The sequence below is a fragment of the Coturnix japonica genome, chromosome 4, assembly GCF_001577835.2.
Source record: "Coturnix japonica isolate 7356 chromosome 4, Coturnix japonica 2.1, whole genome shotgun sequence".
NCBI classification, from domain to species: domain Eukaryota; kingdom Metazoa; phylum Chordata; class Aves; order Galliformes; family Phasianidae; genus Coturnix; species Coturnix japonica.
In genome coordinates, this window is record NC_029519.1 from 62,136,190 (window position 1) to 62,156,308 (window position 20,119).

At 39.3% G+C, this 20,119-nt stretch overlaps 2 protein-coding genes across 24 annotated transcripts in view; one reads left to right on the forward strand and one right to left on the reverse strand.

Annotated features, from left to right (window-relative positions):
• The window catches only part of APBB2 (amyloid beta precursor protein binding family B member 2), a 141,979-nt gene extending 137,581 nt beyond the window's left edge, over positions 1-4,398 (forward strand). For 12 of the 23 annotated variants that reach the window (XM_015862395.2, XM_015862407.2, XM_015862402.2 and 9 more), the window contains one exon: positions 232-399. In XM_015862395.2, the coding sequence (XP_015717881.1) occupies positions 232-399 (168 nt within the window). Of the gene's footprint in view, positions 1-231 lie in introns of all 23 variants that reach the window. The other 11 variants (XM_015862411.2, XM_015862414.2, XM_015862412.2 and 8 more) reach the window with 1 other exon arrangement.
• Positions 4,399-6,038: 1,640 nt separating this feature from the next.
• Positions 6,039-17,387, reverse strand: NSUN7 (NOP2/Sun RNA methyltransferase family member 7). The gene is given in 12 exon segments (XM_032443980.1): positions 6,039-7,040; positions 7,614-7,731; positions 9,400-9,514; positions 10,003-10,104; positions 10,689-10,832; positions 11,452-11,662; positions 12,444-12,627; positions 13,910-14,062; positions 14,469-14,599; positions 16,615-16,673; positions 17,044-17,351; positions 17,353-17,387. Coding segments are annotated over 12 exon segments (2,196 nt in total). The 5' UTR covers positions 17,376-17,387; the 3' UTR covers positions 6,039-6,392.
• Positions 17,388-20,119: the final 2,732 nt, after the last annotated feature.

Below are 20,119 nucleotides of genomic sequence, written 5' to 3' on the forward strand. Positions count from 1 at the left end.
TTTTCAGTTTTTAAAGAGTTGTTGTTATGATTTAGTATCTGTCATGTGCTAACAAACAGTTTCTGCTAAAAGGCTGACAAACCAATGTCTCACTAACTTCATCAGGGCTGTTTGTCACAGTCAAAATGGAAGTTTGACTGTACTTCATGAGAAAGTATTTTAAATGTATTTTAAATGCACTGGAAGTAATGGCTACAGTAAGGAGTGCAGAATGCTTCTGCTTTGTTGCAGTTACGGTATCAGAAGTGCTTAGTGGCCAGGCCTCCTTCGCAGAAAGTTCGGCCTCCCCCACCACCTGCAGATTCGGTGACCAGGAGAGTCACAACCAACGTAAAGAGAGGAGTGCTGTCCCTCATTGACACTTTGAAACAGAAACGCCCAGTCACCGACATGCCGTAGCAGCGTAAGAGAGAAGATTCTCCTAACTTTTAACTGCAGATAACAGTATCTACACTAAGGAAAATGAACTGATGATGTTTGGCCTTCCATTCCAAATTGCTGATGCTTTGTCTTAAGAGAATTTATCCGTATCAAAGCAATGCTAGACAAGCATGTTATCTCGTTCTTGCCACCATCGTTTGATATGAAAAGAAGCATGAATAATTTTTTTCCCGTCAATGAGTTACATTGTGAGCAATGGAAGGTCTGTTTGATTGTAAATACGTGAACATTACCTGAACTCACAAAAGAAAGAATACGGCCACGTCCTTCCCAGTGAACTCATGCTAAAGTCCTTGGAGTGAATGACGCTTGAGTTGATGGTTTCACCGTCTTGAGCTGGATTTGTCTCAAACCAATCTTAAGTCCTACAGCACTTTGGTTCTCAACACTGGAGTAGATACCAAGGATCAGCTACCATTGAATTACTGTAGGTTAAATACCAAGTTTTATTTTTTACAGAACTAACCTGTTAATTTTAAATTGTTTGTCAGTGTTGGTTTGCCTGACATTCATGTGAACCATTGTCATTTGATCTCTGTTTGTATATTACAGTCGTAGGCAGGAATTGTTTGATACCAAACCAATGCTGAAAAAACCTGGGAGTGTTTTCAGTAATTGAGTACAGGGTGATCCACTTTTCATCTTTAATCATACAGGTGCGCACGTTGGTTGTTAAATATGTCATCCCAAATTGTTCATTCAAAATACTGATTGTTCCACATAGGGCTCACACTGATCAGGAAAGAGTTGGTCAGTAGTTTTACTGTCTTAAAACTCTCACAAAAGCAAAAATGTTACAGATGTTTTCTATATGAGTGTTTGATCAAACGTTCAATTCTGTGTTGGGTTGCAGTATTCCCTCTCTGAGTTTGCTGCTAAATACTTAGCATGCCACAAATAGAACAATCATGTTTCTGATTATTTACTAAATTTAATGGAAACTGTGATAAAACTCATGAGAGTTGTTTTCTAACAGGACGTTGCTTCAAGTGGGACAATTTCATTTCAGTGCTTTTGCTCCAAAGGTCTCCTGTAGTAGCCTTGATCCACACAACTGCAGATTCTGACAAAGTCAGCACAGAAATGCCCCTTTAAAATTGCGTCCTGTGCTGATCTTCAAATGCAGCTACGCATCTTTTTCCCTTTGCCACCTTCTGTTTAGCCCTGCAGATTGGTACAAATTTAGGAAATGGAACATAAAAGATATTTTTAACTAATGTTAGAAATGTTTTGGCTGCATTTATATATATATATATATATATATATATATATGTTCCAAACTGTATCTGTCTCCGAAGTCTGCAAATCTGGTCATGTTGTAATTTTAGAAGAATGTTGTTTTTACAAGAACCATTTTTTTACTTTACTGTGCCAGATATTGTTATAAGCAAGATTGTTATGAACAAAGAATGATTTTTTTTTTCTTATTTTAAAAAGTCAGCAGCAATACCTGAGCAAAACATATTAAGAATACCAGGGGAAAGAGTGATGATTCAAGAAATGCCTGCGTTGGAAACGTAGAAGAACTATTAAAACACATTTAGCCTGATGTATGAGCAAGTGTAGGTGAAGCCTAGCCATGCAGCTGTAGCATTCTAAGTACAGCTCTCTAGAATGCCCTCTAAGAAGCTGAGCCTCCACAATATTCAAGAAATGTTTAGATGTCCTGAGGGACATGGTTTAGAGGGAAATGTTGATGGTAGGTGGATGGTTGGACAGGAGGATCTTAGAGGTCTTTTCCAACCTTGGTGAATGCAATTTCAGATCTCTGCATAGCGGAGTTTCTACTCCCAGGGGAGTGAAGCAATCCTGTTCCATCCCAAGTCTCATGCTCCTACTGTCTCCTTTGTACCAGCTCCGCTGCTTGTGCAGTTGGAGGAGAAGTCCAATCTGAATGACGTGAGTAAACTCCAAAATTGACCCTGCTGGCCACGTGGCTGTGCAGATGACAGGGAGAAAAGGAGGGAAGGGGAGGCAAATCCTCCGCTTTCAGCAGTAGCAATGTTTAAACTGACCATGAAGCCAGATATCGAAGCATGGAGATGACAGATGTGTATCAGCTTATTCCTGTTTCTCCAGTTTCTAGTACTGATCCCACTTAAGTCTGACAGGAACAGTGTTTAAAAAAAAATCACTTCCTCTCGTGGCTGCTATCAAAATGTGGCGGCTCACAATGTCGTTAAGCGAGGTCATGAATTTAAAGGATATTTCCTTATTCATCATAAGAATACTGAATCAAACTTTGTTTTATATACAGAAAATATTTTGACAGCGTCTTTCTTTTTAAAGTTCCAGATGGAAACACCAATGTTTTAATTTGTTTTACAACAAAGAATTTTTAACAGTATAATCAAGTTCAGTAGTGCTGTCTACACAGTGCTGCTTTTCCCCAAGAGAGGAACAGTTCATGTTTAAACCAAACCAACACTTGGGAAACAGCAGTGCAAAGGTAATAAGCCGTGTCAGAAGTCTTTACACATCTGTGTTGCTGAGGCTCTGAAAACAGAGTTTTCACTGGAAAAAATGTGCAACTGCAGGAAGGGCTGAGGGAAAGGAGAGAGGAAGGTATTTGAAAAGCTGTAGGTCCCCTAAATTTCTTGTCTGTTACCAAAATGCTGTTGATTTTGCAAATACTTAAGTAGTTTGCTTCATGGGCCACATCTATCTGGCCTTTTGGCTGCAGTAGAACTCCTGAGTTTCTAAAGTGTTAAACACACACCCGGGTGTTTGCAGAATCAACACTTAAAGTTGCAAAGCTCGTTGTCCTTTATCACACAACGTACTGAGGCGCTCTTTAACCTGGCCAAAAATGTATGTATGGCATACGCGTGTCTGAGTAACCAGCACTGTTTTATTTGATGTTATCGCAACCCTTCAGTTATCTATGCATTTTTTATAATACCCAGCGATTCTGTAAGCAGGCAGCCATGCATTCACTATGCCTTGTATGTCTGATGCCATATTTTAAATTAACCTGTTAAATACAGCTTAAAATATTTTTATTTTATTTATTCTATTTTTACTGAAATATCCCGCGTTATGATGTCGATGTATTGTCTTTACCAGACGTGATCTTGTAACATTCTCTACGCTGTATACTATAGGTTGCCTAAAAAAAAGGCAACTTTGTAATTATTTGTAGTCACATTTTTATTGAAGTCTGTAGAAAAATCATGTAAAGCGAAGCTGATTTCATATTTTTTTCAATGCAAGTAGTAAACTAGAGGTAAGTATCACGCATCACTCACGTCGTTAATGTGCTCCCTTGCAAAAGCAAGGAGATTTATATTCACTGTCAAAATTGAGAGATAAAAGCCTTTCTTTTGAAATCCGCAGTGCTGGCTGTAGGTTTTTCTTTTTAAGTCACTGTTTGTTTCATTTAAAGGGGAGAAAAGGGGTGTGGGAGGTGCAAGGCTGCAGAGACAACTATGGGTTCTTTAAAGAGAAATAACAAAGACTGCACAGAAGCAGCATAGAAGCAACGCACAATAACGTTGTGTTTGGAGGTACCTGTGCCTGCTGAAGTAACGTCCCCTTTGGTGACGGGAAGAGAGGCTGGAGTGTCTGACAGCTTACACCACGTCTGTGTCAGCGCCTGAGAGTTCTTTTTTCTTGTTAAGTTTTATCAAGTATTTCTTAGATGATTATTTCATTAGGGATGCGCAACTGTTGGTAAAGCACCCATGCAAATACAGCGCCTTTTTATTTCAGCAGCTTATGTAGGTTCAGCCTTTAATGCCATTACTCCTTCCTTGGGCATACAGTGCTAAAAACTTGTGCTGCACAGTCAGCAAAAGTAGGTTGGATTTCTGTGGACCCAAACCCACTGGTTATTAGCAGAGCTCAGCCTTGAATAGAGCGCGCAATTGATGCTGAAAAGGGCAATTTCCCCTGCTGTTGTCCACTTCTACACATTTAAATGTAATCTGTTCCGAGAATAAATTTGGCTGCATAAAATGATTGTCTCAACTGGTCCATGGAGCTGGGAAATTATTTCTTTTCTTGTTCAAAGTTGAGGGGAGGGAAAAATATGTGATGGCTGTGTAGAGTCATTAGTAATGTCGTGGAGACTTCTGTATCTATAAAGGTGAATCAGTTGTTTCCAGTTGAAAACTATCAATATTTAACTGGGCTACTGAGAACTGGTTATACACGATACAGCTTTACTTTGCTTTTTAAAATATTTTTTAAGTGTTTAATTGAGCATTCAGGCTTCTATCCACGAGCCATTTGAAGTCAATCCCAGATGTTGCCACCAGGTTTTGTTCAGTGCTCACCAAGCAAGCTGGTAACCTGCTGAATTAAGTAAAATCTTCACTGCTGGCTCTTTTGTATGCTTGGTAAAATAACATGGTCACCACTGGTTTGGACTCCATAACATCTTAAGGACTCAGCTCCCTCAAAACAAGATGAAAGCCCAAGTGTGGAACATCATTGTGTAAGCCCAGAGCATATTCATTTTGAAGTCATTTTATCAATATTTAGTAAATGAGAGACACTGATCTTTATTTTTGAAAATATTCATATCACTTCTCTAACTTAAGAATCTCAAGTTTCTTTTAGGCATTTAACAACCATATTAAAAAACAAACCAACCAACCCTACTTTCTGTTCCTTTTGTCTATTATGTAGAATCCTCCTTAAAGGTGGTTTGAAATAATGTGTTATTTTTTAGTTTTTGTTCCAGTTCAGTACAGTGCAAGCAAACAGGTTTGTATAGCAACAAAAACAGAGCTTTTCCTTTTATTGGACCAGGTAAGGAGTGTAGGTTACTCACAGAGATGTACTGCAGGTGAGTGAAACCTTTGAGTACAACAGGCGACTCTGCTTAAAAACATGAACAGAATTTTTCACTGATTCAGTGAAGTAGTAATAGTTATCTGATGAAGAAGCGGCAGTTCTATGTGCCGATGGTGTAATACATGCCTTCTTCTAATCCTCATCCAGTTATGTTGGCTGGTGTGGACAGGAAGAAAATAAAGATGTTAAAACGTTTTCTCTGCGTGGGTCTAAATCCTGTCAGAAACAGTTGCTACGAATTCCTGAAGTACTTTTTTTATTTAAACTGCCTATATTTAATAGTAAGTCACTTATTACGTTGTGTTCGGATTAGAAGACAGACATAGGTATTCACCATTCATTCTGCATTTGTTAGCAACAGGGAATGGGTTAGGTTCCCACAGCTGATTTCTGAACAGTGCCTAATTCCTTGTGTTTAGTCATTATTTATTTGGATAAATAGTTAGGCTATTTATAAAAATTACTTACTTGGACAGTAGCAGCTTATCTGAGGTGAAAAGAGTGATATGATATAGACTGATGTTACATTGTAATGTTTATATAGTTTTCCCTTATAATATTTTTAAGCACCTTTGAGTGGAAACCAAAGGAATTAATACTGGAAATCCTGTGGGTTCAAATGTACTTGGCCAGCTGTTTGTAGAAAAATTCATACCTAGCTTGAGAGATAGAACTGAACTAACTTGCTTACTGCACAAGGCTGAGTTTCTGTGTATCTCAGTCCAAAAGGTCATTTACAAAAGCAGTAGCTAATGCTTGCAAATAGGAACAGCCATTCATTAAATGCAGTCTCACTTAAAAAAGAAATAATATTTTATTTTTTTTTTATAAATTGAAATAGATTCATATGTAGCTACGCAAATCATGGGAGAAAAGAAAACTGTATGCTGTAACTTGTCATTTTAAAACCTATAGCAAAAAGCTGCAGTATGTTTGACCTTGCTCCCCCAGTGGTCTGTCAGCCTTGTGTAACTTCAAAATGTAATTCTTGGTTTTAAATGGCTTACGGAGCTATTTCCATGCAAATATCTGAGAACTAGTCTCATAGTAAGTTGATAATGAATAAAGGTTTATTGTAATCTACATGTGTGAATAAGTATATACAGGAATCTTTACCTTTTCTAAAAAGCTAGGGGGAAGTTTGAAGATTCTTACAGCTCTGGTTGAGAATTTCTAAGCACAGTTGGCTTGTCCACATCAGACACAGGTGGAGGAGATTCTCTATCCCTCAGACTTCTATTCATCTGTCTGGACTGGAGCAAAGTGACATAATCTGCTAGCCTGGGTGAGTGTCTTTGAGGAAAAACAATTTCCACTATTTTCAAAGCGAGCGTTTTTCTATCATCTGTACATGGCTTTCTGTCTTGTGTCGGCTGTCTGGCTTGTGTCGGCTGTCTGGCTTGTGTCGGCTGTCTGGCTTGTGTCAGCTGTCTGGCTTGTGTCTGCTTTCCGTCCACCTTGACAACAGTTGTGTGCTTCGGCACTTTAGAAACTCCCTTGTCTGAGCCTGGTTCGATGGTGGGTTTCTTCAGCTGAATGTGACTAGTTGGTTGGTTGGAATTCATTTCTTTCAGTTTGCTTACAGCCTCAGGTACTACAGCTTTCCTGTTAGATACAGCTTTCCTGTTAGACACAGCTTTTCTCTTAGACACCTCAGCAGTATCACTTCTACGCTGTGTTACAACCTTCTCTTGCATCTCTTCTTCCTCTGATGTACCTAGCATGCTGTCTAGTAGTAGTCCTTTTGCTGCAGCGTTAGACAAAACATCCTTCGTGGACATATTTTCAGAAGAGTCTGTCTGAAAATGTCAAAGGAAATAATAATGAATCTAAGAAACAGCTGCAAAGTCAATTCCTTAAGTTCAGATTACTCAAGATCCACTCCACAAGAAAGGTGTGGCAGAATTGCTGTTTGGTCAGTAAATACATGGCCTGACTGCTGTGTGGTGTCTGAACACTCGCTCTTCCAGAGACTTTGCCCTCTACAGGCTAGAAGAGGGAAAATGAGTCTGGACTTAGGTAGACAAATGTCTGCACAGCGTGATTATTTAAACTGTATGGGCTTGGAAAGCCCCCTCTCCCCTTTTTGGTGAAAAACTTCTACTTTTCTCAGCCACAAGATGAAAAGTTTGATGCTCAGAAATGCAGATCATCCTTCTAAGGCCTTTCCTTAGGAAATCATGCCAAGGCTTTTCAGTTTACTCACCAAAGTTTCCCTTGGCTTTGCTCGCCAAGTCTTTGGTCTTTTCAAGAAATCTTAAAAATCAACCAGGTTTATCAAATTGTTTTCACATGTTCCATTTATGAATTCCTTTTGTGGAATATGACGATGGTTCTCTCTGTGAAGTGCTTTTAACTTCTAGTTTTCTTACCTCTCTTGCTATAACAGCCAGAAAACAGCCACTGGAAACTTCTGATGGTTCTATTTTGAAGAAAGGATCAGTGCAGGAATCTGGATTGGAGCATTCAGAAAAGGCAGGAGGAATCGGTCTGCCAAAAAGAAAGAAATGACCCAGAAATAAGAATATACAAGGAAGAAAACATGGATATATTAAAAGTGATTTGTAAAGTGCTTCTTGCAAATGAAAGCCTATCTTCATTTTTTCTTTTTTTAAAAAAGGCAAACCGAGACATGAGAATTCATCTTTTTAGAGTTATTTTCAATATTAAATGACATTAACCACCAGATAATAAATGTATATCAACATAATTCAGAACTGTATTCTTTCTTGAGGCTGCCATAGCCGGATAATCCAGGTGACCAGGAACTTGGGAATGCTCTGAAGACACTCAGCAAGACACAGAAATTATAAAGTAGTTGACTTTGAGTAAGTAAGTATGTGCTCTTAGTAAATAATTGATGTAAGCTAAATAACCTATTTGCAATACCCAACAACCAGGGCTCCAGGTTTTTTTTTCAGTTTACTGTTTTGTTGTGTATCAACAAGGAAGGAAGGAAGGAAGTCTGCTATTCCCCCTACACTCCATCGATTCCCAGCTGCTACAAACAGGCCACAGTGATTTGGTTCATAAAGCCAAGAACAAGTCTGACACAGAGAGAAGAATATCTGTGATGATTCCAAAGGACATTTTATTAGCATGACTTGTTCCTCTCAGAGCAGCTACACTTTGAACACAAGTGCTCAAAATTTTTCACTCTGTTCTGTGTTATTCTAGTAAATGAGTTACCACATGCTAAAAGAAATGCCTGAGGAGCCATGATAAGGAATACATGGGCCTTAAATAGCTGAGCTTTCACCTTAAGACAAGTATGATCACACTGTATTTCATTTATGGTATTCTCTTACTGCTTTGTTTACACTGGCTGCCAGCAGCTTCATGGTACAATGACAAAAATCCCACATCTGCGCATGGCAGCGAAGGAGGAACTAATTCTGGAATCATCATTTACGAAGTTCTCCCCATCTTCAGCCACAACTGCTGAGTTCCACAAAAATTCCAGTGCTCTTTCACCTTTTGTTTTTGTTTTTCTTTGACAAAGGGGAACTTCTTTTTCCTGAAGAAAAATCAAAGCTCCTGAACAAAATCCTCTTCTTTTTTTATCCATATTAATTATGTGATATAAATACTGAACGTGTGTACTGATTACATTCAAATAACTCAGAGACCTTTGAGTTCTAAGGTCCTCCTGCTTCCTCTCCCACACAATAAATGCTTCACAGACATTACAGACTCAGCGGAATTTCAATTTTCTCATACATATTTGTATGTTATGATTATACAGGACGGTCTGGTAATGCAGCCTGACCCCTATACCCTCCCCAGCGTCACTCTGAATACAAACACAAGCAATGGAGCAGCAGAAGTTCGCATACTTCTATTGTTCTCACTTTTTAAGACTTGGTTCCTTTTTCCTTTGGAACTGATCAGGTCAGAAGTTTGGTGTAATCAAGCAACTTGCCTGACTTCCAGTCTCTACCTTGTCTTAAACTGGCTTTGTTCTCTTTTAAGCTACTTACGGGGAAACGCAATAGATGAAAACATTAAGAGTACTATTTAGTACTCTCTTAACTTCAAAAAGAATGGAATCAGGGCAGCTGAAGATGATATTGTTATACTAATACAAGACACAGATTGGACTATGATAACTGTTACGCTACTTCAAGTTTTCCATAGACAAAACTAGTCATGCCATACCTGAATGGTATCAGCTTTTTTACTTTCACAGCACATTCCAGCGCTTTCTGCACTACTTCTTCATTCTCTTCTGGGTAAACAGAAGAAGTGCAGTAAACAATAGATTGTACATGAACTACAAAATAAAACGTGAAAAGAGTTCAGTGTTAAAATTTGTGATACACAGTGGTTTAGTAAGGACTAAAACCAGTATAGAAGTTATGCTTGAGTGCTGTTTTTTAATAATCAAAATCTTTTCAAATACTGGTGGATTTCAGCACAAATTCAGGGCTGTCTTTTCACACATCTGCTAAAGGAACGGCAGAAGAAAATGGCAGCTTGAAGATGGACCACATTTACAACTTAGCCAAAACTGAACCTGACTCAGGCAGTTGTTTATACAAACCTGTTTATGCAGGCTGTTGTGTTAACGCAAATATCACAACGCAAAAACCCTCAAGCTGGAGGAGATCATTATTTGGAGGTTTTGGTTAAACAATTGCTCTTAACTCATAGACTAATGGGTGTATTTTTAACAAAATAAATCTGGTTGCAGTACAATCAAACTGGCAGTATAAAAAAAAAACAAAACCTTTCCAGGAACCTGACTGCCAGCACACTTACATTTCATTGCATGCATCAACTCATTCAGCTGCCTCTCAGCGAGAGTACGGAGTTTATCCTTAGACACAGATCCTTGGAAAAGGTCTTTCAGCAATCCTGCATCTAAATGCAAAGATTTGTCATTTAATAACATAGCTGCTGTTGGTTTCTTAACACTGTTTGCAGAAAACGCGTTGGTAACAGACCTGATGGTCACTGGTACAGTGAGAAGGCAGGCCTTATGGATTACAATACCACAAGTGCCTAAGCAATTCTTTCCTTGTCAAGTTTAATTACTACTGCCTCTTCTTTGTTTCTGTTTAATGAAAATTGAACAGTGAGAAGGCTATTATAAACAGTCATTAAAGGAATGTGATAATAGAAAGTTATGCACTCTTATAGACATAAATTTTGTCTTTTTGCCTGAAAACCAAGACAATATATACTCTTCTCCCCAAAATAACCCTCAAATTTCATACCATTGACTTGAAATTTCCTTTACAAAGTGCTCCTAGTATTAGTAATATTAGTAGCAGGTGGATGGTTGGACTGGATGATCTTAGAGATCTTTTCCAACCTTGGTGAGTCTATGGTTATGTTTATTTGTCTATGCTCTATGGATTACATTTTATCAGAGCAGCTGTACTATCCATATCACAGTACCTGAAGAACTATTTCTACCAGAAATCTATGGTATCAGAAGTTACCTCCATGTTCAGTCAAAATAAAATCTATTGGATTACTAAAACCCAGTCCAGAGCACCGTGGTATCAACAAAATAACTTTTGCATTTTGAAATCTGGGATCTTTTGGTTCAATCTCAGTAAAGTCTTCATTTAGCAGCTGAATATCTGCAATAAAACAAAAAGGGTGGTCAGCAGTTCAACACTAATGCAAAGCCTGCCTAATTTTAAAGTGATGGGGTTGAAGAGACAGCAATGTTACACAAAGTTCCACAGAGCTACAACCTAATGGACCAGACCCCCCAACATCCCACTGATTTCAGGTAGACTGAGGGATGAAGCCTTAGCATCTTCCACTGAAGGGACTGCTAATTGGTTGCCACTCTTATTACAGTTTGTTCTGATCACATCCTCTGGATTAATCTATGAATTTTTGATTAACAATCTCAGAAACAAGTAAAAATAGACCTGAAAAGCAATGGTCAAGACACCACTTACACAGATACCAAAGTTTGCAGATCCCAGCCATTACACGGGAACTACTTATGTGAATAAGCACTTCACTGTAATGTTTCAGGAATCTGACTAATCTGCAACGTTGTTAAGCCTCATTGAAGCTAAGGAGTTGTAAGTTCACTCTATGACAAAAATAATCTATTACCCTCCCAAATCTTCAAAGAAGGGATCTCTAAATTCTGATCGATTTATGACCTATTTATAGTTATCACAAACCCTATCAAAATCTATCTTGCTATACCTTCTTCACACCAACTGTTTCAACACATACTTTTACATCCCATGTGTTCGAACAAGTCTTCCAGTTCATCTGCTTTTGCAGAACTTTTTACACCACAAACAAAGATTTTGGATGTGCTGTCGTTTCTCAGTGCTGACATATGGGCGACGGTGAGGTGGGAACCCAGGTGAGCCATGATAACATCATCATCCGTACCCAACAGCGCCTGTACAGAGTGTACAGCGAGGCTGCGAGACTTATCCTATAAAACAGTGACACAAAAATTCAGTGTAACCAACTGCTTGGGTTTCTCTGAGCACCAATCTTCTTTTCCAGAGTAGGAAATTGATCCACTATTTTCATGATAAATAGAAAGGAGGAGAAAGAGCTGATCACATGTAGCTGCTAATAGGGAATTTTTAAGGAGACAAAAATCAAGTATCTTAAGTCAAAATCACTGTATTTAACTTAAATCAGAGGGCTTTGGGCAGTGTGATCTGGTGGAAGGTGCCCCTGCCCACGGCAGGTTGGGTGGAACTGGATTTTTAAAGGTCCCTTCCAACTTCAGCCTTTCTATGATTCCTGCGATTCTATTATCCTTCCAACCTGAATTGTTCTGTTTATCATTATTCCATCAGAAACATTCGCCATATTCCTCTTCAGCTACAGGACGTGAATATTTGCATGCTGTTATCTTCTAAGGGGGAGATAATGTATGCTGTGTTACACAGAAACGTTCCTCATATTTTCAGAAGCACAGCCACCTTGTTCATCAATTTTGACAGTTCTAAAATTAATTTTACAACATTTTACTACCGTCACTATAATTATGAATTACAAGTACTAATATTTTCGTGCAAATCTTAATAAATCAGTCTGTTTCTTAACTTCTCATTTTTATACACGTCCAAAAACTTTTGAGAGCGTATTTCTGCCTGCCTGATGCAATGGGACAGTCACACAGAGCATGACCTTATTTGAATGTAAAGCATTATTTTGCTTTGCAGATTCATATCACTCACTCAAGGGTGGCACCAACTCACCTGCAGTAAGAGTCTGCAGTCTGCAAAAAGATCTAAATCAAGCAGCTCGTCTTTAAGAGAGGAAGGGAAAAACAAGACGTTGTGGCAAAGCTGGTCCAAACAATAAGTGTAACCCTTGAGGTCTGACACAGATTCAACTTCGCTGAATCCCTCACTCTCCAGATCTTCAAAGGCATCTTCAAAGCTGTTAACACACAGTTCTGACTATTAAATATACGCCACCTTCATAAGCAACATAACTCACATTGATGTTGATTACGGCCTTTTATTTCTTTAATGCCTATGTTGGTATACATACACTCATCCCTACACCTGCAGCTTTGTAAAACATATACTGCATCTGTGTATAAAACATCTGTATAGATTACACACACACACACGTAAAGCAGTAGTACTATCTGACACACGAGGGGACATCACACTATTGCAGGCTTCTAAGTTCTGTTTTTGACTCTTAAGTCAGTAAGACCGATAACACAGATGAAGAAGGAGGTGTGTGTCTCCGGAGAATGATTCAAAGCACCCTCATATAGATGTCCTTGACCTCTGGTAGCACATTTACTGCCAGAATAGCTTCACTCTTTCAATTGCTTTCAATGTATCCCAGCTCGCTGATGAATTTAACAACTACTATCTGAAGTAATCCTTCCGTGAACATAACAAAGGCATAAATGCTGAGGTCTGCAATTCAAATATCATGAAGATTTAAAGATATATATACCAAAACTTTTAGACACTTTTAGACAGCGCTTGAGCTTATGTGGTGTTTTATGTACCTATGAGCTTATGTACAGTCAATACTGTGGCTTTCAGCTCAATCTGAGCTAAAGGGTGAAAGACTGCACTCAGACACTTTCTCTTAAGAAAACCATAACCAGCCATGACCACAGAATATTGGTCCAAGACAAAAGTATTAAAAACTCCTGAGAACATGATAAAATGAATTATTTGTATAATAGAATGGATAACAAGACTGAAAATACCAGTGTTACACACTTGATGACACACTGAACGATGATTAAAAGAATTGTTAGTAGCTGACACTATCTTTACATAACAAACATTGGCTTGAAGTATTTTATCTGTCTTAGCACCCTTGGCAATATGCACAGAATGGCCTAGGTAGGGAAAGACCTTAAATATCACCTGCTTTTACAAAATGATCTCTGTTTTTCATCACAGAATTTACTCGCCCTCAGAGGGAGATCAAGTCAGGAAAAAAACTGCCTATTTGGTGAATATCCACATAAGCAATAGTCTATAACAAACTCTGTTGTATCTTCCATTTACAGTTCATGAATGCAGTTGCTGTAATATATAAAAAGTTCAAAACAAGCAAAAGAAGGACTTTAAGTTTCTAATCAAATTACCAGTAGTCAACTAGCATGGAAATTTTAAGAGTACAGCAAACTATCCAATAACATATGTAAAAACTAAAATATTAGGTGACACTTTAAAGATGTTACCTGGTCTTCAATGTATTTATCCAAGCACATAAAGGTAAGGCAGAAGTTCTTTGTTCGTGCTTCTTTAAAGTTTCCGGTATAAAGTATTCAATTGAAATAGCATCATATTTGATGCGACATCTTGCAAGTGCAGCTGCCAATTTGATCCTAAACCTACAAAATATAGTCATAAGCTTAAAACTCACCAACTACTCACAGGCAGTATTTCTATTGAAACAGTCTCTTGCTTGGAAAACAACAGCAAGAACTCACTTTGCAAGTTCATACAGAAAATTATATGAAAGTAGTTTCAAGAGCTCCAGAATAAGCTACCTATTTCTAGTAAAATAATTTGCAATGTAGGTTGTTAGCAATGTTTTTCTTATTATAGGGGTAAGAAAGTTTCCCTTCAGATCACTTTCTCATAAAAAATTCAAACTAATTTTGCAAGATTTCAAGATAAAAGGTATCTGTAAGATTCAAAATCAGGGAGAAAAAAAAACAAAAAACAGCTGCTATAAAATTCTGCATTTCTGCTAATATATACCCACAACAACAACAAAATTCTTTGCACGTGTACCTGAACAGAAAATTCTCCATTTCCCGAACTTCTGCTATAGGTTCCTCCTCATCAGATATCACACGTGCTTCAAACTTTCTGTCTTGCAGGTCATAAAGTAACACAAGAAGCAGGCTGGTTAATTCAGCCGGCTGCAACAGAAGAACAACTGGATAGTGAACGTGGCACTTTGCCTTATTTCTGAAAATAAATAAATAGGATCATGGAATCATAGAATCACAAGGTTGGAAGGGACCTACAAGATCATCTAGTCCAACCGTCCATTAAACCATAGCTCATAGCTCCTCATCCAGACACCTCTTGAACACTGCCAAGGGATGGCAACTCCACCACCTCCCTGGACAGACATTCCAGTGCCTGACCACTCTCTAAGAGAAAATCTTCCTTCTTATGTCCAGTCTAAACCTCATCTGATACAACCTGTGGCCATTTCCTCAGGTCCAGTTTCTTGCCTGGCAAAAGAGGCCAAGCCCCTCCTCATCACAACCTCCCTTCAGGAAGCTGTAGAGTGTAATGGGGTCTCCCCTGAGCCTCCTCTTCTTCAAGCTAAACAATCCCAGCTCCCTGTGCTGCTCCTCATAAGACTTGTGCTTCAGACCCCTCAAGTTTCGTTGCCCTTCTTTGGACACGTTCCAAGGCCTCGATATCTTTCTTGTAGTGAGGGGCCCAAAACTGAACACAATATTCAAGATGCAGCCTCACCAGAGCTGAGTACAGAGGGATGATCACCTCTCTGCTCCTGCTGGCCACACTATTTCTTATACAGGCAAGAATGCTGTTGGCCTTCTTGGCCACCTGGGCACAGTGTTAGCACATGTTCAGCCCAGTATCGACCAATACCCCCAGGTCCCTTTCCTCTTCACAGTCATCCAGCCAAATAAATAAATAAAAAGGTCCATATCAAGCACTAGTCTCCTGTGTAAGACAATAAACAACTCCAATGAAACTTCTATATCAATTTCTCTCACAGGACTCTTTGGATATAGTAACTGATGAGCTCAAGCCATTACATTACAAGCAGAAGCAGAACAATAGTAAAATCTCGTTCCCATGCCTAAACGTTAAACTTAAGCAGCAACTCCTTACAGGCAGGAATTATCAGCACTTCCATTACTCTTGGATACATCTTACCTTCTCACAAGTACGACTGATACAAGCTAGAAAACTCAAGTTACGAAAGGCACACCATCAAATACAAAATGTGATTACCTAAGTCTCATCTCCTTGCAAAAACAAGCTGAAAATCAAACGTTACTGCTGGATCATTTGCCTGCTCACATCAATCTATGCAATTAACACCAGTTCAAATTAATTTTGTAGTTATCAAAAAGCATCAAAGGCACCACAGGATGGAAGCAGATTGTTCTGCCTTCTCCAGATTTTCTTTTCATAACACAGTTTGCCCAGGAAATGAAACCTGGGGTCAGTGTTTTCTTTTGTCTGATATGGTTCACTCTACACTTTCCACTCATAAGGGGACTCAAATGGGATGGAAAGCATTGAGTGCTGTTCTTTATTTTATCCAAAGCACCATTCAGTGTAAAAACAAGGGGAACCAAGACAGAATCCAAAAGCTTCTCTTTGCTTCTTCAAAAGCCCCAGTCTCTGCACTTGGGCAATCCTTGCTCTTTGTACTCAATAAAACTGGACAAGCCATACACCACATTCAAAAGATAGCTTCACACAAAAGAGAAGAGGACAAAAAGATCTCTGCCTACAGGATCGGTGAGGCTGCTCCTGGGAGTTTGCAAACAAGAGTTTGAAGTACCTTGCCTTGTTCAAGAAGTAGACAGAACCCAGGGGTCAAACTCCCTGGACAGGTGCCATAGTCGCTGGTATCCTATTATGTGACTTTTCCTGGCTCATGGACAGCATAACACAGCCAGTCATACAGCGCAGTAAGCATTATGGTTCACTCTCCTAGTTTCTTTCTCTGGAGCTAATTCCCAGCACTGGGATGCAACACCAAAAGAATCTCACTAACAGCTCATCTAGAAGACTGGAGATTCATGGTTTGGACAACTAATGAAAAAGAATTGAATATTTTGATCTCAGGTTACTATATGGAAAGAACCATCTGAAAAGTTTCTAACTGCAACAACTCAGAAAATACAAAAGGTATTCTCTTAATATAATGTTCACTTACTATTGAATGACATGAGTAAACTTGACTATCTAGCAGTATTTCTTCAAGAAGATCTTGATCTGCGAAAAACATTGATAAGTTATACTATATAATACTAAATTATGTGCAAGAACAGCAAATATTTATTTAAAAAAAAGAGAAAGATCTGAAAGTTTGATCATAAAAATTAAGTTTACTCATGTACAGTAACAATTCTGATTACCCTATCAGAAAAAGTACAAATCTTAAATGATTCTATAAAACATAACCAACACTTAGATCTATTTAAATATTTGAGGGATACAACTAGTCTAGTAGTAAATTACTACTTAATTTACAGTAGATTACCCAAATCTCTGTCATCAGGCAGAAACAAAATAGAAACTATTTCTATACTTCTCTCTGCTATATCATTTCTACTGGCAATTCTTGGAAACGTTTTGTACTTACATTTCAGAGCACTGAAAGCCAGATTGTAAGATAAACGCTGGGAACACTCATCTTTAAGAGTCAGCATGGGAGATACCGAGCCATCACCATATCGCACTAACGTTCTTTCCTTTGGCTTTTTATTATGAATGAATTGAAAAATCTTAGCTGCGTTCACGTATACGGCATCACAGCAGACATTCTTCTTAATCACAGTCATTTTTCTTGTCTCAGCAGTTCCTTTTTCATCTGAAATTTTCATTTCACTCGAGTCTGAAGTATAATTTCTAACACCCTCATGAGAAGGCACCGAGTTCCTTTTAGAACCTGGCACTTCTCCAGTTCTTGGTCATGCAAGTGCAAGCCACAGTCCTGAAAAATAAACAAACAAACAAATAAATGAAAACCCCAAAGTTTATATTGAACTGTGAAATCTTCTTTAGCTAGAATACACTTCTCCCTTCATTTTCAGGTTTTCAATAGAGTTTATTTGCTCTTAGGCACTAACCCTGCAAATACATATATACTTTTGTAAGCCCATCAACTTGCATGCGGTAGAGAAGCATTTATAGTAGCTTACTTACCTTATTTATTTTCACTAATGCAGATACAAGGACTGGTTACTCATCTCCAAGAATCCAGTGCTTTATAATAAATGATCCTAAAGAGATTATAGAGATCTGATTTACCCTACAGGCTTTGGTTGTTGTAACATATGAATATATATGAATATATATGAATATGAATATATTATGAATATACTTAGAAGTCAGGTTAAATGTTCAGAACAGTGTTAACTATGTTTGCCTGTGGAAAAAATGAGCTGAACCTCAAACAGATTACTCAGTCCAGAAAGGAAAAATAAAGACAAACCTCGGGTTCCCAAAGATGCAGCAACGGGACAACACTGGTTGTGAAAAACGACAGGAAAGCATCTCCTCACCTTCTGCTTCCAAGGCATAACTCACTGACCCAGTCACAACAATCAGGAAACACTGTTAGCATAGCAGATCCATAAGTATTACCAGTATCATCACAGAGCAAAAGAGACGTTGGTTGTGGCCATTATCTGTGCAAAGGGATATGAAAACCTCTTCTGAAATCATTGGTATGACAGAAGCAGGCAGCCACCCTGCCCACAATTACCATTACCCAAGGACAAACTGCAGCTGCAGACAGGGCTGCAGGCTTCCAGCAGCAGAGGAGGAAGGAAGCAAGCACAGAGCTGTATGTAAGCCACGTGGGAAAGAGCAATCCACTGAACACCTGCCCACTGCCTCCATGGGACACCCACCATGTACAACTGCCCCAAGACCAGAAGGTTCAAATCTCTAAGGGTTCTTCAACCATCACTTCCCAGTACAAGAGACACACTGCCCTGTCAGCCAGTGCACTTACCAATGGAGAAAAATGGGCGCAGGCTCCTCCAGCAGCCATAGAAGCAAGAGCTGGCCCTCCTGGGTCCCAACAGCCCGCACCTACAGGTGCACACCTACCCTCATACTGCCAGGCCAGGACTGCACCACTCTCCAGGGCAGGGTGGGGAGGGCAGAGCTGGGCTTTCCTCCTGGCAGCTTCTGCCTCCCCAATTCCCCTCAGGGGGTGTGCCGTGGTGGGGATGAAGCCGTGTCGTGGGGAGCTGCAGAGGCCAGGCTGAGCTTGTGCTGGGGCTCTTTGTGGCTCACATAAGGCAACAGAAAAACACAAAGCAGTGCCAAGAACCGCCCTGGCAACGGCATGTGCGTGTCCATGGAAGCTGTGTTTCCAGAGGGTTACCATGGCAGGAGCTCTGCAGAAGTCCCCGTCTCTCAGTAGTGAGAGCATCTCTCGCTGTCCCTTTCTTCTTGTGGTGTCGGTGGTTGGTTGTTCTAACATTTAAATCCCCAAACAGCATGAATTCCTGTAAATTCAGTGGCTGCTTAGAAATACACATCTTATCTACACTCGGGTATCTAATTGAATTAAAACACCACAGTGACAGGGTTGGAAATCCCAAATACAAAAGAGTAGCCCCATTTATCAACCCTATCACTATCCATTTGCACTTGTAGCCCCATTTATCAACCCTATCACTATCCATTTGCACTTGAAACTGGCAGCTTGCTCTCATGCCTTGTTAACTGCACAGGTGTCTTAACTATCTCAACCTCTGCTTTCATTCGGTCTTGAAGCACACAGACAGATCAGGCCTTTATTTGCATCCAGATTTCCAATTGTTTACACCAAAAGTGGAAAGGCAGTCATGTAGGCTGGGGAAACTTTGCATACAGCAGTTCAGACAAGAATTGAGTCCCTTCTGATGAGGGGGAACAGTATGCGGTTACTGTGTTGTTCAGATCAGTGAGGAACTGCATCAGTAATAGTACAGATGGAAATGAGGTTTTGCTGCTATTTCCTTTTGTGCGAATAGACAGGGTGAGAGTTTTTAAAAGCCTGACTGGAAATGACTGCCCGGTTGCACAGATGTTTCTGTACTTCTCTTTCACAGTCAAGGTACCATTTATGAAGCATACAGGAGATCCACTGCTTTCCTGCTCACCAGAGCAGGTGCTGCTGGCCATTGGCTAGAGCTGGATGCTCTCCAGCCTCTGCACACTCACTTTCTGCTCATGCTGCAATCCTTCTGCCACTTTTTGTTCACCTTTCTTTCCAGTACCAAATATCCCCTGTGCAGTGATGGATCTCAAGTTGCCTTTGTAGAGACAATGAGGATTTCTCGTACTAAAACTGAGAATTAAGCCCTTCCAGAGCTAACCAGAATACATCTGAATTCTTCAAAAATATGGTCTCGAGACACTAAATCATCTGCAAGTATCTGAATAGTTCAAATATTGAAATAATTGTTTCAGATTCATGTGAGCAGAAAATTGAAAAAGGATTACGGAACAGTTTTCCTATTCGAACATCTGATGATTGTACAAAATCACTACAGATGTTCATATTAAAGCATAATGAAGCAGGACATGGCAGAATGCATACAGAAATGCTGATGAGGATCTAAAAACTCTCTTCTTCTGGTTACATGATGACTGTGTTGTAAAGAACTGCTGCACTGGCTTAGGCAGAAAAAGGTGTTTGAAAGCAGACTGCTTGGACT